Source organism: Tauraco erythrolophus, chromosome 5 (assembly GCF_009769465.1).
Source record: "Tauraco erythrolophus isolate bTauEry1 chromosome 5, bTauEry1.pri, whole genome shotgun sequence".
In the NCBI taxonomy this organism is placed as follows: domain Eukaryota; kingdom Metazoa; phylum Chordata; class Aves; order Musophagiformes; family Musophagidae; genus Tauraco; species Tauraco erythrolophus.
This window is the reverse complement of record NC_141469.1, coordinates 798,236-811,784: the sequence shown is the minus strand read 5'-3', so window position 1 is coordinate 811,784 and position 13,549 is coordinate 798,236. Positions and strand designations below refer to the sequence as shown.

At 50.7% G+C, this 13,549-nt stretch overlaps 1 protein-coding gene across 4 annotated transcripts in view; it reads right to left on the bottom strand.

Moving 5' to 3' along the window:
• Nucleotides 1-11,124: 11,124 nt before the first annotated feature.
• USO1 (USO1 vesicle transport factor) overlaps nucleotides 11,125-13,549 on the bottom strand; it is a 33,869-nt gene continuing 31,444 nt past the window's right edge. For all 4 annotated transcript variants that reach the window (XM_086611350.1, XM_086611348.1, XM_086611347.1 and 1 more), the window contains 3 exons: nucleotides 13,127-13,225; nucleotides 12,448-12,663; nucleotides 11,125-11,582 (listed from right to left, as the gene is read on the bottom strand). In XM_086611350.1, the coding sequence (XP_086467476.1) occupies nucleotides 11,505-11,582; nucleotides 12,448-12,663; nucleotides 13,127-13,225 (393 nt within the window). In that variant the 3' untranslated portion in view covers nucleotides 11,125-11,504. The remainder of the gene's footprint in view (nucleotides 11,583-12,447; nucleotides 12,664-13,126; nucleotides 13,226-13,549) is intronic.

Genomic DNA, 13,549 nt, shown 5'->3' with positions numbered 1-13,549 from the left:
CATGGTGGCTGCAGGAGGACAGCGGACCTGGTGCAAACTCCCAGCCATTCCCCCGCCCAGACCCCAGTCCCAGCCCCACCAGTTTGGGCAGGACAGCCGCCCCTGAGCCTGCAGCTGCACGTATCTGCAGAAGAGCTTTGCAAAGCAGGTCGCCTGGGCCCTGCCAGGCAGAGCAGTGCGTGATCAGGTGCCTACAGCTGGGCTTGCTCGGGGTGGAAGCCGTGGATCCGTTGCCCAACCGTCACCCCCTTCCTTCCCATGGAAGCGCGTAGCGTGCGAGATACAATCAGCTCCAGACGGCTCGTGACAAAAAGCTGAGTGTAGGTGTCTGAGAGGTTTTTGTAAAATAATAGAGAAAGTTTGTTCTTACTCAAGCGGATTTCCTGGGGTGATGAGTGAGCCTGGCATGTTTCTTTGTGCCAGAGCATCTGGGCGGGCTGGCATAACCTCGTGCATTCCTACTGCGAAAGGAGCGCGTCCCTTCGCAAGTGCTCCGTTGGAGCCTGCTCTGTCCTCGCCTCTGCTGCTCCAGCACCAGCACCAGCCCTCGTCCGCGTTAGCTGGGCACCCTCTGGGCAGCTACGCTGGGGAGAACTATTCTGCATGGAGGACATCCTGCTGCTGTCGCCTTGAGGTGCCATACCTGCTCTCCTCGCTCGCTGCGTGGGCCAAAACTGATGGCAGCTCCAGTAAATCACACCCCTGGCAACCTCCCGTATTCCTGCACTCGCTCGTGGCCATGACAGCCTGGAGAAGCCCTTTACTCGTTGGCCAGGCATCCTGACAGATGCCCTCTTCTCTGGCTGCCAGGAAAAACGTTCTTCCTGCCAAGAGATGTTTGGGAAAACAGCTCCCCAGAAAAGAAAGCAAAACCCAACCCTCCTGAAAAACAAACACCATTCTGCATTTAAACCATCTAGGCATTGCGGTTCCTGGTGCTTGTGTGAGCAGGGAGAAACTGTGGAAGAGTTAGCATCGGGTTTGCTTCCAGATTTTTTTTTCCATTTTGTGCTTTAAAACAGCATGCAAGCCTTTAGCAGGTTATCTCGAACACTTTCACCTGCCGCTCACACCCTGCGTGATCTCACGCATGCCGATATTTCCGGCCAGATAAAGCTTTTCGTTCAACCTGGGTGATTTTTTACCAACTCCGTGATTTACGGAGGCGTAAGCAAACAAGCAGCCCTCTAGTCACCTTGCAGTGAACTCGGGAGCAGCGATTTAACAAAAAGGACCCGGTGAGAGGGGAGGGGACAGCAGCACAACGCCCGAGCTGGTCCTCAGCCTGGGAGCGAGCCGCGCGTGCCTTCTCACCGGCATTTCCCAGAAGCTCCGCAGCCGGAGATGTTGGCTCCATATCCACACACGGCACAACAAAGCCCAGGAACGGAAGTTGCGTGGAGGTTGAGGCAAACGAAGCCGCTCGTTTGCAGAGGTCGCGCAGTGGATCAGTGGCAAAACAGGTCCTTGACTTGGTCCAGCACCCTCCCTCGTAGGCTCTGTTGCTTCTCCATGGAGGAGTGGAAAGACAGGCCTTCAGGTTTCCACCTGTGTCACGCCAAGGCCGAATGACAGTTTGGAAGGTTTGAACCCAAATCAACACAGCGCTGGCTCCAGCCTGGCAGCTGGAGTGCAAACAGGCTTCCTTCTCTTGCACCTAAGGAGTAGGGACAACGGGACCAACCTCCTCAAAACTGCCGGCACGGCCACCTTTACCGGGGAATTCAGTGGAAGAGCCCTGTGTGCTGCCTAACTCGTGTGCAGGAGAAACCCCAGGACTTCAGAGGCTACCAGGCAGGAGCACACTAACAGGGATCCACTGTGGGCAGGCAAACAGGATGCTCTGGAGCCTAGAGCCCAGGCTGGCTGTGCCCTCCCGTGGGTGCAGGCTCACCGTCTGCGTCCCCGGAGCTGGCACAGCTCTTCCTGCAACGCGCTCTCTGCAGCCGAAGTCCAAGCACAAGTTCCGTTACGAGCTCGTTTCACGTAAACTTATGTCCTCAAACTGTGCCAGCTGCTAGAACTATTTTAGGTGGAGGATTACTAGACTTGGGGAGCAGAGAGTAAGTTATACTCTAGCTGTTTGCCCTGCAGCTCTGTTTAAAGCCAAAAGCAACCATCTAGTTGCCTTGGCAGCCCCTTTGCTCGGGTAACCTTCGTGGCTGCAACGCTCAGCTTTCCAGCTGGTAGCTCGGGGCTGCGCCGGCTGGGCTCCGTGTCGTGCGTGTGAGCTCCACGTGAGCACCATGAGATCCGTGTGAGCACCCTGTGCGCTCCGACAGCTCCATGTGAGCACCATGTAAGCTCCATGTGAGCACCATGAGCTCCGTGTGAGCACTCTGTGAGCTCCATCAGCTCCATGTGAGCACCATGTAAGCTCCATGTGAGCACCATGAGCTCCGTGTGAGCACTCTGTGAGCTTGGTGAGCTTCATGTGAGCACCGTGTAGGCTCCGTGGGAGCACCATGAGATCCGTGGAAGCACCATGCCCTCTGGTGGCAGCACCGGAGATGGGCAAGTGTCAAGGCAGCTGGTAGCCACACGTTCCTTCCGCAGGATCACTGTGGTAGGTCTCAATGGCTAAAAAGAAATGCCATGAGCTCGGCGTGAGCACCCTGTGGGCTCGGTGAGCTCCATAGGAGCACGGTGTGAGCTCCATAGGAGCACGGTGTGAGCTCCATGGGAGCACCCTGAGCACGGTGTAGGCTCCATGGGAGCTCCGTGGAAGCGCCATGCCCTCTGGTGGCAGCACCAGAGATGGGCAAGTGTCAAGGCAGCTGGTAGCCACGCTTTCCTTCCCCACGATCACTGTGGTAGGTCCCGATGGCTACAGAGAAACGCCATCTGCTTCATGTGAGCGCCCTGTGAGCTCGGTGAGCTCCATGGGAGCACCATGAGCACCGTGTAGGCTCCGTGTAAGCTCTGTGGGAGCTCCATGGGAGCACCCTGAGCACCGTGTAGGCTCCGTGGGAGCTCCGTGGAAGCACCATGCCCTCTGGTGGCAGCACCAGAGATGGGCAGGTGTCAAGGCGGCTGGTAGCCACACGTTCCTTCCCCAGGATCACTGCGGTAGGTCCAGATGGCTATAGAGAAATGCCTAGAGCTAACCAAGGGTTAACTCATTACCTCAGCAGCTTTCTCCCTCCCAGCCTTGCTGAGGCACCGGGAGCAGAACCGCATCCTGCAGCAAGCCCACTGTCCCGTGCAGCATCATTTAGGCTGCCCAGGGAGGTGGTTGAGTCCCCATCCCTGGATGTGTTTAAGAAAAGGGTGGATGAACTACTTAGGGATATGGTTTAATGGGGATTAGGGATGGTTGGACTGGGTGATCTCTAAGGTCTTTTCCAACCTAGAAATCTATGAAATCTATGAAATCAGTTTTGGGTCTGAAAGCATGCGGATGAGAGTCTGGGTTCCCCTGGGCAGGCAGGTGGAGACAAAGCTTGTGATTTTGTGCTGTCGTTACCCAGCTTGCTTGTGCCGTGGGAGATGACATGAAGACAATGTGGTTGTACTTTGGTCTCAGTTTAGAGACTGGATCTCATCGGGAGTGTCCAGAGGTGAGAATCTGTCCGCAGATGCGGTGCAGGAAGGCTTGTACTGAAAGCTTTTACCAGTCCCTGTTTCAGGCCTCCCCTGATGAGTGGGGAAGCCCCATTTTTCCTTTGCCTTTAGACTGCACGTGTATCCAGGAGCTAAGCTCTTTACCCAGTGAAACGTCCAAATCGGTGATGGATTTACTGGTGTAGGTAAGTCCACAGAGGGAGTCTGGAGAGTTAGAGATGTGAGCATGCAGCAACCCGGCCCTTCCTCCGCTCTGGCGGCAGAGATCCCACCGCTTTGCACCTACTTCACGTCTTAAGCTGCAAACAGCAGCTACGCCGACCCTTTGTTCCGCTCTGCACTTTATTCCCAACAAGGAGGTGTGAACAGACAGGACAGGGTAAGACTTGGAGTAAGTCCAATACAGAATGAGTAAGAAAGGGCTTTTAGGTAACATCTGTGGAAATACCTTAACACACGGGCAACAGAGGTGTCCTCAGAGGAGGAGCAGCTGGTAGGGAGTTCAAGAAGCAAATTTAGAGTCATGCAAGTGCCAGTAAAGCTCCTCCTCAGCCTCGTGCCCTTCAGCAAGTCGGCTCCTGCTCTGCTGGAAATCTGGGACCAGCACAACTGAGATGGGCATAAGCCCCAGCTCTGTCTTTGGCCCCAACGTGGCCCAAACGGTGAGCCAAGAAGCCAAAGAGCAAGCTGTTTTCCTGTTGGGGATGCAGAAGTGGCCTTCCTCGGGCTCACCGCCTGGTTCCTTGGTGTCAGACGAGGCGTTTAGAAATCCCTGCCCTGCCCAGAGCCCTGGCTGCACCCGACGGCTCGGCTGCCATCGGGGAAGCTCTGGGAACCACTCACTGGTGGTGAAACTGAGGTAAGACCCTCCATGCTCTCAGGCTGTGGGACGCAGTCCTCTGGTGCTGACTGTCTTAGAGGAGGGCAGAGGCTGCAGAGCCAGGCACGTCTCCGTACCGCCCCGTTGATTTTCTCGGTGCTCCCAGGCACAGCCAGGGACTTGCATCCAAGTCAGACTGTTCTTCCCTCGCCTCAACGGAGAGGCAGCAGCAGCAGCGTCAGTTCGTTCCTGCAGCGTGGCCTGATTTGTGGACCTGGGTGCTCAGAGTGCACTCTGTGAGCGGGGCAGCACCTCTCTCACCCGCTGTCACGTCGCCTCCGCGCCCCAGGTCGATATGGAGATACCAGTCCGGCCACACCGCGGACGTGGCCGGGGCAGGCTCTGCTGTGCTGCGCCTCAGGTCTCACCGGCCGTCGTCTTGGTGCCGAGCTCACATGTCGCTCGCCGTCACGGGGGTCGGCGTGAGGCCCCTCCGTGACACTAACCCAGAGCACGTGCTTTCTCACGGACCTTCCCGTGGGCAGACGCGCCAGCCTGCGGAGCAGCGGCTCTCCGGCACTGGCACTAGTATCTCCGTGCCATCGAGCGGGCTGTCTGCCCGGTGATTTATTACACTGCTCCGAGCCGCGCGCGTGCTGCCTGCGAGGGGTGGGTGCTGACCACCCATTGTGCCCTCTTGGCCCAGCAGGGAAATTTCCAGCTCCAGGGCGCAATGATGTGATTTTCAGCCTCGGCCTGACCTTGGCGTTAGCCTCAGGATCCGAGTCCATTACATCACAGTTTGCTCCCAGTCCTTTGTCAAGAACAGTGTCATAACGTTACTGGTTTCTTTCATAAGTGGTAGGAGGCGATCACAGGCTTGTCCAGACCCATTGCTGGTTTCTGAAATGTCATTGCAAATAAATGTCACGCTCTGCACCTGCTTCATGGAGCAAAGGAGTCAGATGCGTACGGAGCAACCTACAGCCTTCACAACAGGGCTGTCAACTCAGCAGAGAGCAGTTTGGAAGTGCCACAATTACCCATCTAGACATAGATTCACCACTTGCCCCCAGAGAGAAGGCCTGTGGTTTTCCAAAAATCCATTTAGTCCTGGTGGGGACTGGAGCGGTCGCTTCCCCACAGCCATGTCTGGAACGGGTCCCTGGCGAGGCCGTTCCGCGCTGACCGCACATGCGTGTGCACAGCAGAGCCGTGCAGGTAGGAGATGTGGTTTAGAAACGTGCCAAACGGGGTGACAGAGAGAAATAAACAGCGTGACAGGGTCCCACCTTAAATAGCATTGAGAAGGATAGCGAGGGAATGAAAAACCTGTTTCAGTTTTCTTCTCACAAGAGTTGTGCCACAGCAGAGTGCACAACTCAGCCAGGCGCCGTGGTCCTCGTGCAAATGCTGTCATTTTGCTCAGGAACGCACGAGGCTGGGATAACGCCGTCGGCTATTTATTTGAAGTGGAGATGGTGTTTGGCCCACACTTGGGAGGAACCGGAGAAAACATCCTGATGCTCCTCCAGTGCCTTCTGGGGGCTGAGGGTAGAACCACTCTGTGGGACAATGACAAAGCTCGCTCATGGGATGGAGTGGTTCGGCCAGCAAGGTGGAACCGGGAATGGTTCAAAATCCTCCTGAGGGAAGGGAGAACGCCACTGCAGATGGTACAGGGGGTCTCACCCACCCCGGGAGGTGTCAGGTGTGCCAGCATTCAGTCCCGCTCACGTCGCTGAGTGCTGAGCACACTCAGAACAGGCCAGAGGGCTTCAGGGAGCAGTTGTGTTGCACAGACACCCGCACCCACCTTTGCTGAGCAACACACAGACCGGGGATTTCACTGCTCAGCAACCAGTTTCCCCCCAATCAGTCTCCAGTCTCTCCCCATTCAAACTTTCACTTATTCCTACAGCTTAAAGAAAGGGAGATATTTTTTCTAGTAAAGTATTTTTAAAAAAAAGATCTCCTAAGCCTAAGTGCACTGCTGAACGTTTGGGTTTGATTTTATTTTCTAGGAAGAACTTTCCACAAATGAAGAAGGTTTGGCAATTTCTGAGCTCACCGAAGATCAGCGGCAGACAGAGGCTGTGTGACACAGGTAAGGCGACTTCTGCTGCCCTCAAGTCCGTACTTGGCACACAACTGGTGCAGAAAATGGTGTAGCAGCCGTGGGAAGAAAATTACAAAGGCTTCTCATGTTCAGACCAGGCAGCACTGGACCTTTCCTGAAAACCCTTGCAGTGAAAAGGCGTATATGAAGGGACCCTCACTGCCTGGTTTGGACATGGCATGTAAGCACCAGCTCTGGACTCTGAGTAGGTTACAGTGCTCTACTGCGAGCATACAACCATCAGAATTCTGCTCTTCACTCCTAGTAGTCTGCAGTTCAGCATCTCTTGGCCTGTGTCTCTGTATCCAGGTCAGTACCTGCTGGCTGTTACCAGCTGCTTGCTTTGACAGAGAGACTATGTGGAAAGGATCCCAACGCCGTGCAGAGTGGAGTAAACCACCTGCATTCGTGATGTCCCAGTCACGATGGGACAAGAGGAGATGCCAAAGAATTAAGAACGCATCTAATTTTCATGACACAAGCAAGAACACGGAGTCAAGGGAATACCTTCTGGGCAAAGGCCACCGGTTCCACAACCACACAGTTATAACCCAGACACGTCTACTCCCAGCAGGAAAATATACCACCGGGATGGTGCAATAAGATCATTGACAAAACAGGTTTTCTAAGTGGGAAAACCACTTTGAACAGGCTTCTTGAAAACCTGTTTGTAACCAGTTTGTCAGTCTCCTGAACTTCCTACCCCACCTACTTATCTCTTCCTTCATTTTTTTGCAATTTCAAACATTTTGAAGTTGCATCCAAAAGGAAGAACTTTGCAAGCGTAACGCTGCAGAGAACGGCAACAAAAGAACATCGTGGCATACTGCCCTTGGGGAGTGGCACTGATGTCCAGGTACGGTGCCAGATTAGCAGCTCCTGATCAAGACCAGGCCAGACCATCAATCACGTGCCTCGTGCTTTCACATACTGAGTCTGTGTTTATGCTTATTTTTCAGGTGACGCCGTCGCAGCAGTTCAAGGAAAAGGTGCGTTAATTTTCCCTTTTCTTCCTTTCTGTGTTCCCCTTCCCTCTACTCCAGAGAGGCACGCTTGCCTCCTAGGGCATGACGGCATGCTGAAGAACAACTTACCTAAACATCTCTTTATTTCTGCCCACAGCATCTGGAGAGATCTCGCAGAAAGGCAACCAGACGACAACAAAGTAAAAACATCTCGGGCGACGTGAAAGGTGCGTAGAACAGACAAAGGGCCTGCAAGGTCACAGACAACCTAGCGGGACGTGGGGAGGGCAGAGCAGATTTCCCTGCTGGTCCAGCTCTACAGGCCACATCAGCTTTCCAGGCTGTCCAAACATGACAAAGCCATGAGGTCTCCTGACACCACTCCTTCTCCATTGCCACCTTCGCTCTCTACTGAAGGACCCAACACTTGCCAACAACAGCACTGCTTCACAGGACACCTGACAGTAATGGTGGAAGAGGTCCAAGCAAATATAACTTAGTAGGTCTGTCTTCTCTACATTGGGTAGGACAAACTGTCACCAGCTCTCTGAGGGTGGTACCGCTGACAGCAAAGGGCAATGCCAACACTCACGGGGCACCTGGGTACTGAAATTGTCACCTCCACCAAGGTTCATAAAAAAAGGAATTTTTAAAACTGACTTCCCAAGAGATGCAGGAAGGAGCTCCCATTTATTCAGGTGCTAATGCTGGTGACTGAACCACTCAGTGAAAATTTAAACTCCTTAAAAAGTAAGCATGCCCTTCCTTGCCACTCTTCTATTGAAGTGCCAGTCCTAATGGCACACGGGTACAGCCACAGGCCGAGCAAGCCCAACGGGAGCCCTGGTTACGTCAAAGCACCTCTCACTGACCTCCAGGAAGCCTCAAATCAGGCTCTGGGTTGGAATAAAAACCTCCCTACACTTCTTACCAATACCATTGATTTAAGAGACACCAAATCTAGCAGGACGGGTCCATCCCCAGTCTGATTCCCAGCTAATCTAACTGCATGTTTCAGCTACACCGGAATAAACTCCGGTGGGAATAGTTAATAGGCCTTGCATCTGGTCAGGAGAGACAACACATGGTAGCAAGCAAATAGAGCAGTAAACAAGAAGGAACTACCTAATGCTTAAATACTCTCAAAGGCACACGTGGCTTCCAACGCTCAGAAAGAGTTTGGTTTAAAGCTTGCAGAAGGCATCATGATGACAAAATTCTGTTTAGGCAAGTCTAACCTACCCTGAGCGTTGGAGGACCTGACAACTAAAATAATCTAGATCATTATCTAAAACCCATACCTTAAAGTCCAGATTTAAACTCTTTTTTTTTAAGAGATGACAGGCATCATACATTATATTGTGCCCGAAGGACAATCCTAGTCACAAACAGAATTTTCAAGGGATAAGAAATATCAGCCTATATCCACACACACAATGGGAGCTGAGTACTTGAATTCTTCAGCTATTTGTGATAATCCCATCTTGTGACTGTATTATCTTTGAGTAGGGAGGGGAGTACAAAGTAGGTGAAATGGTGTGATAAGTCTCAGCACAGAAAGCTTGGATATTAACTTACACTACTTTTTATTATTATTTTTCCCCCTGCTAACTGTAAAAGCCATGAATCACTCAGTCCAGTTTGACATAAGAGCTCCAAAGCACCCTTGGCAAAGCAAATACCCTGCTCTTCCTCTCTTTGCCCTGGAAAAAAAATAAAAATCAAGACCTGTTAGCTGTCAATGCTGCTATTGTACCACCTTCCACTTAAACAGTGGCCACAAGGTATCTTCTTACTTTCGTATCTAGAGGAGAGTGTAGTCGTACTAGGAAGGGTCACTAAGTAGGGCTGAATTCATGCCATGTGCTTGTGATGAGGGTGTGCAGCAACAAAGCTGTCAAGTCTTTTAGAACTTGTTCACATCACTGCACAAGCAGCAAGAGCACTGCAGGCCTTCCTTGTTGGCTTTTTCAGTTCTTGTAGTTTGTGAATCTCCTGTCTTGAGGGAAAAAAACAATGAAAAGAAAGTACTGCCTCAGAATCAAAGTTCTCTTATCAGCAAATCTATCTGCAACTCTTGCTGCAAAAATCAACACAGCAAAGCCATCTAGAAGAGGTTTCTGGGGCTTGCATCCTTCTGCCCTCATTCTTGGATTTTGCATAGAAAAAGAAAGGGTGGACAGGCACCACCCGTGGGCTGTTGCTCACAGCTCCTGGTTCATGGGCCATGTTCACCAGACAGCAAGCCACACTGGCAATATCTACACCTTGTTATGTAAGCCCCCACACTCACATCGTGTTTCAGCTCCTGTTCTACCATTGCTTCTCATCCTTGCTCTTTTCCCCCAATTCTTGTAACATCTGCCCAAGGATGCAGTGTAAGAGCAGATCTTATACAAACTACACCTTCCGACAATTTCATGTTGAACACACGCTGAGTTTGAGGTGATTTCTCTCTCCAGGCTGAGAGAGTTGGGGCTGTTCAGCCTGGAGAAGAGAAGGCTCCGAGGTGATCTTATCGCAGCCTTCCAGTACATAAAGGGGCCTACAGGAAAGCTGGAGAGGGACTTTTTACCAGGGTGTGTAGTGACAGGACACAGGGCAATGGATTTAAACTGGAAGAGGGGAGATTTTGTTGATGTCTAAGGAAGAAATTTTTCAGTCTGAGGGTGGTGAGGCACTGGCACAGGCTGCCCAGAGAAGTTCTAGATGTCCCATCCCTGGAAGCATTCAAGACTCGGTTGGATGAGGCTTTGGACAACCTCGTGTAGTGGAGGGTGTCCCTGCCCATTGCAGGGGGGTTAGAACTGGATGATCTTTGAGGTGCCTTCAAACCCCAATCATTCCATGATTTGCAAAAAGTGTTTCTTTCCTCTTCTTGCTCAAGTTACCATTTGCTCAAGGTATGACTTTATGTTTGAAAAAAGCTCTGATTAACTTTAGCAGGTACTGAAGTCTGTATTGTTGAAACATGCAAAAACTGAAGCAGGACCCCTCCACACCCAGGGCTTGACAGCCCTAGTACTTGGTATATTATTCCTTTTATCTGTCACCCCTGACTAGCTTTAGACCATATCACATGTGTATTACAATACCTGTTATTCAAACAGGACAAGAACTAAATGAGTGAGTACAAAATGGACGCACCTATTTTTATTGCTGAAAAATGAAACTGATGCATTTACTATGTTGTTTTTCTCTATTAAAATTTTCTCTTTTATTCACTCATCAAGAGCCAATAAGTTACATAAATCATAGTAGTTCTCCTTTCCTTTCTGAAGTAGTCAACAAGATTTTAACTTATTTTTATTCTGACTTGGCCACACATTATATCTTTAGAACGAGCGTATTGATCTTCCTTTCCCATAGAAGTTCTTCTGAAGAACGCTACCTTTCTTGCATGGGTCTCCATTAAACCTCTTCCATGTCATCAGCATAGCACTGTGGTTCCCCCAGGAGGTGCCAACTGCAGCTCTATGTGGTGGCAAGGCACTCAACATGGGGCAGGTCAATGCGCACCCAGAGAACCAGCCCAGGAGGCCAGCAGAGCAGCCACCACACACCACAGCCACCCTGACCCTCACCTTTAAGGGAAGCCACCAACAACACCGCAGCTCCATGCTGAAGGCAGGGCCAATGATTCCATTTGACAGACGTTAAACCAAATACTTGTGTATTTAATCACGTTAAGAGTTCCAGAAGGTTAAAACCGTAGACAAACGCACAGAACTTCTGTCCATGACCATGAACTGCGGCAGGAACTTTGTCATCTCCGTGCTTTAAACAGTGTCTACAGCAACTTCTAAACAAGTGTAATTTGGGATACTCATGTAGAACTTAAACAGAGATTTTTGTTTGCTTTACCTAGTACGAAGGGTTTTCAAACGCTTCAGTAACTTAGAACTAGTCCCACGGTTGCTGTTTTCCCACCCGCTTCTCATAGGCTGATGTTTTGCTATTTATAGCAGTAGTAAGTGTTTTTTTTTCCCCCCAGTAACAATACAATCTACTCGTCATGGTAACACACAAAAGCATCCTAGTCTTGCTCCTCTTCATCCCCATCCTCATCTTCATCTCCTTGATCTCCAGATTCAATATCATCTTCATCTTCAACCTGAAATTAAGAAAGATGTGTTTTGAGCAGTAACATTTCTTTCTGTGATCCTTTTTGAAGGCAAGATAAATGCTAAGGGAGCAAACATAGACTTAAGGCTAAGCTAAAATTATCACCCTGTATGAATTAGTGTTCAATAAAGGCAACTGTCATCTTGTAATGTCACAAAGATTGTAACTTCTCTGCTAGGGACAGCTGACCACTGGGATCAGCCCCCCTTCAGCACCATCAGTTCTGCTCTGGACATTCCATAGCCAACTTCTTCCTTCCCATACAGCTGCGTGAGTGAAACCCACGTAGTCTCCTGCTAGGAGACACAGGCTGCAGCGTGGTGTTCAGCCACAGGAACTGCAGCACAGCTGCTCCTCGTGTCCACCGTATGGTCCCATGCCAAGCTGCCAGTCACAAGGATTCCTGAACACGACTGCCCAGCAGACAAGGTGCCAGAAGGAGCCCTGACACTTCGCAGTGCTGCTTAAGACCAACACTAAAGCTTTCTAGTTACCACTTGGATCCCCTCTGGAACCATCCCTCAGGATTTTAACACAGCCATCATATGCTTTCTAGTTGGCAAGCAGGGTATGCTGCAGCAAGCAAGGCCAGGTACTTGGTCAGGAATCATTCCAGACACGTACATGTCAAGTAGTCTTCCTCCCAGGCGTTTGGCAGGTATCTCTCAACAGCCCTAAGCTGAACACCCCTTTCAAGAGGCACTCATCTTTTATTGGTGGCCAATAGAAGTTCACAGAGCAACTCCGATGAACTCAACAGCCCTGTATTTATACAAAGACTCAGTGGATCAAGTGTTGCCCTGCCCAGACATGCCTCAGGCCCAACAACTCCCTTGACCCATGGTTTTGCTTACCGGTACACCAAGATCCTTCAATTTGATCTTCAGCGCAGACAGTTTCTGATCCTGGTCAGCCAAAAGCACCAGAAGATCATCCTGTTCTTTCTTTGATTCTGCAACTTCTTGTTGAAGTTTACTTTTCTCATCTTGCAAGATAGCAACTGTACTACTGGATGAATCCAGGTGCTGTTTAAGCAATTCTTTTTCCTCTGAAAGGGTTTTGACTTCATTCTGGCAACATGATAAATCCCACACCAAGTTATACCTTATGGTATTAACAACAGCTCAAGCCTTTTTTACTACAAACACATACCATAAACTACCTATAACAGCTCCAACCCCACCAAGCGCCCTGTGGCCTCCTTCCCACACACTTCCTACCCCAGACTCTCCCAACCAGGAATAAAGTAGGTAGATGCCTTAACAGTGGCTCCCTTCCTGTCAGCCCAACTGGGTTGTCCGTGTCAGAGTACAGCTATTTCCCAGACTGCCCTTACCAACTCTTTCACTGCAGCCAAGACCTACATCTCCCAAGTGAAAAATGAAGGAGACATAACAGACTCCTCCTCTGTAGCCTGAAACACTTAAAAAGCTGAGGAAAACCACTTCCACCCAAAACACTTCTATTGTACAGCTCCTCCTAATTGATGGCTTAGCATTAAGTGATTTGGTTTGGTGTTCACCCACCACCCACCTTCAGTTCTTTGATTTCTTGCTCAAGTCGGCCCTCCATTTCCGAATTGTTTGCTGCTGCTGCACCGCTGTCTCCTAAAATACCATCTGCAGTTCTGTTCTGTAGACAAGAAACTCAGTATCAGAGCACTGAGTGCCTCACATGGAAAGACAGCAAGTTCAGACCTTACACAGTCAGTTGTAGAATTCAGTCATACTACCTTCTTACGGCATAGCCAAGGTGTGGAGGCTGCACACATCCTGTCCTGCCAGGCATCGGAAACGGGTCTGTGCTGCCAGGGGTCTCAATGAACACGTGAGCACGTGCACACGAAGAGGAGAACACAAGGTGCAACCCTCCTTCCATACAAGTTGCACTCTGAAGAGACCATTAGGTTTTTCCCTAGGCACACCCTGCCTATTCCAGGTCACCCGCCTTCACTCA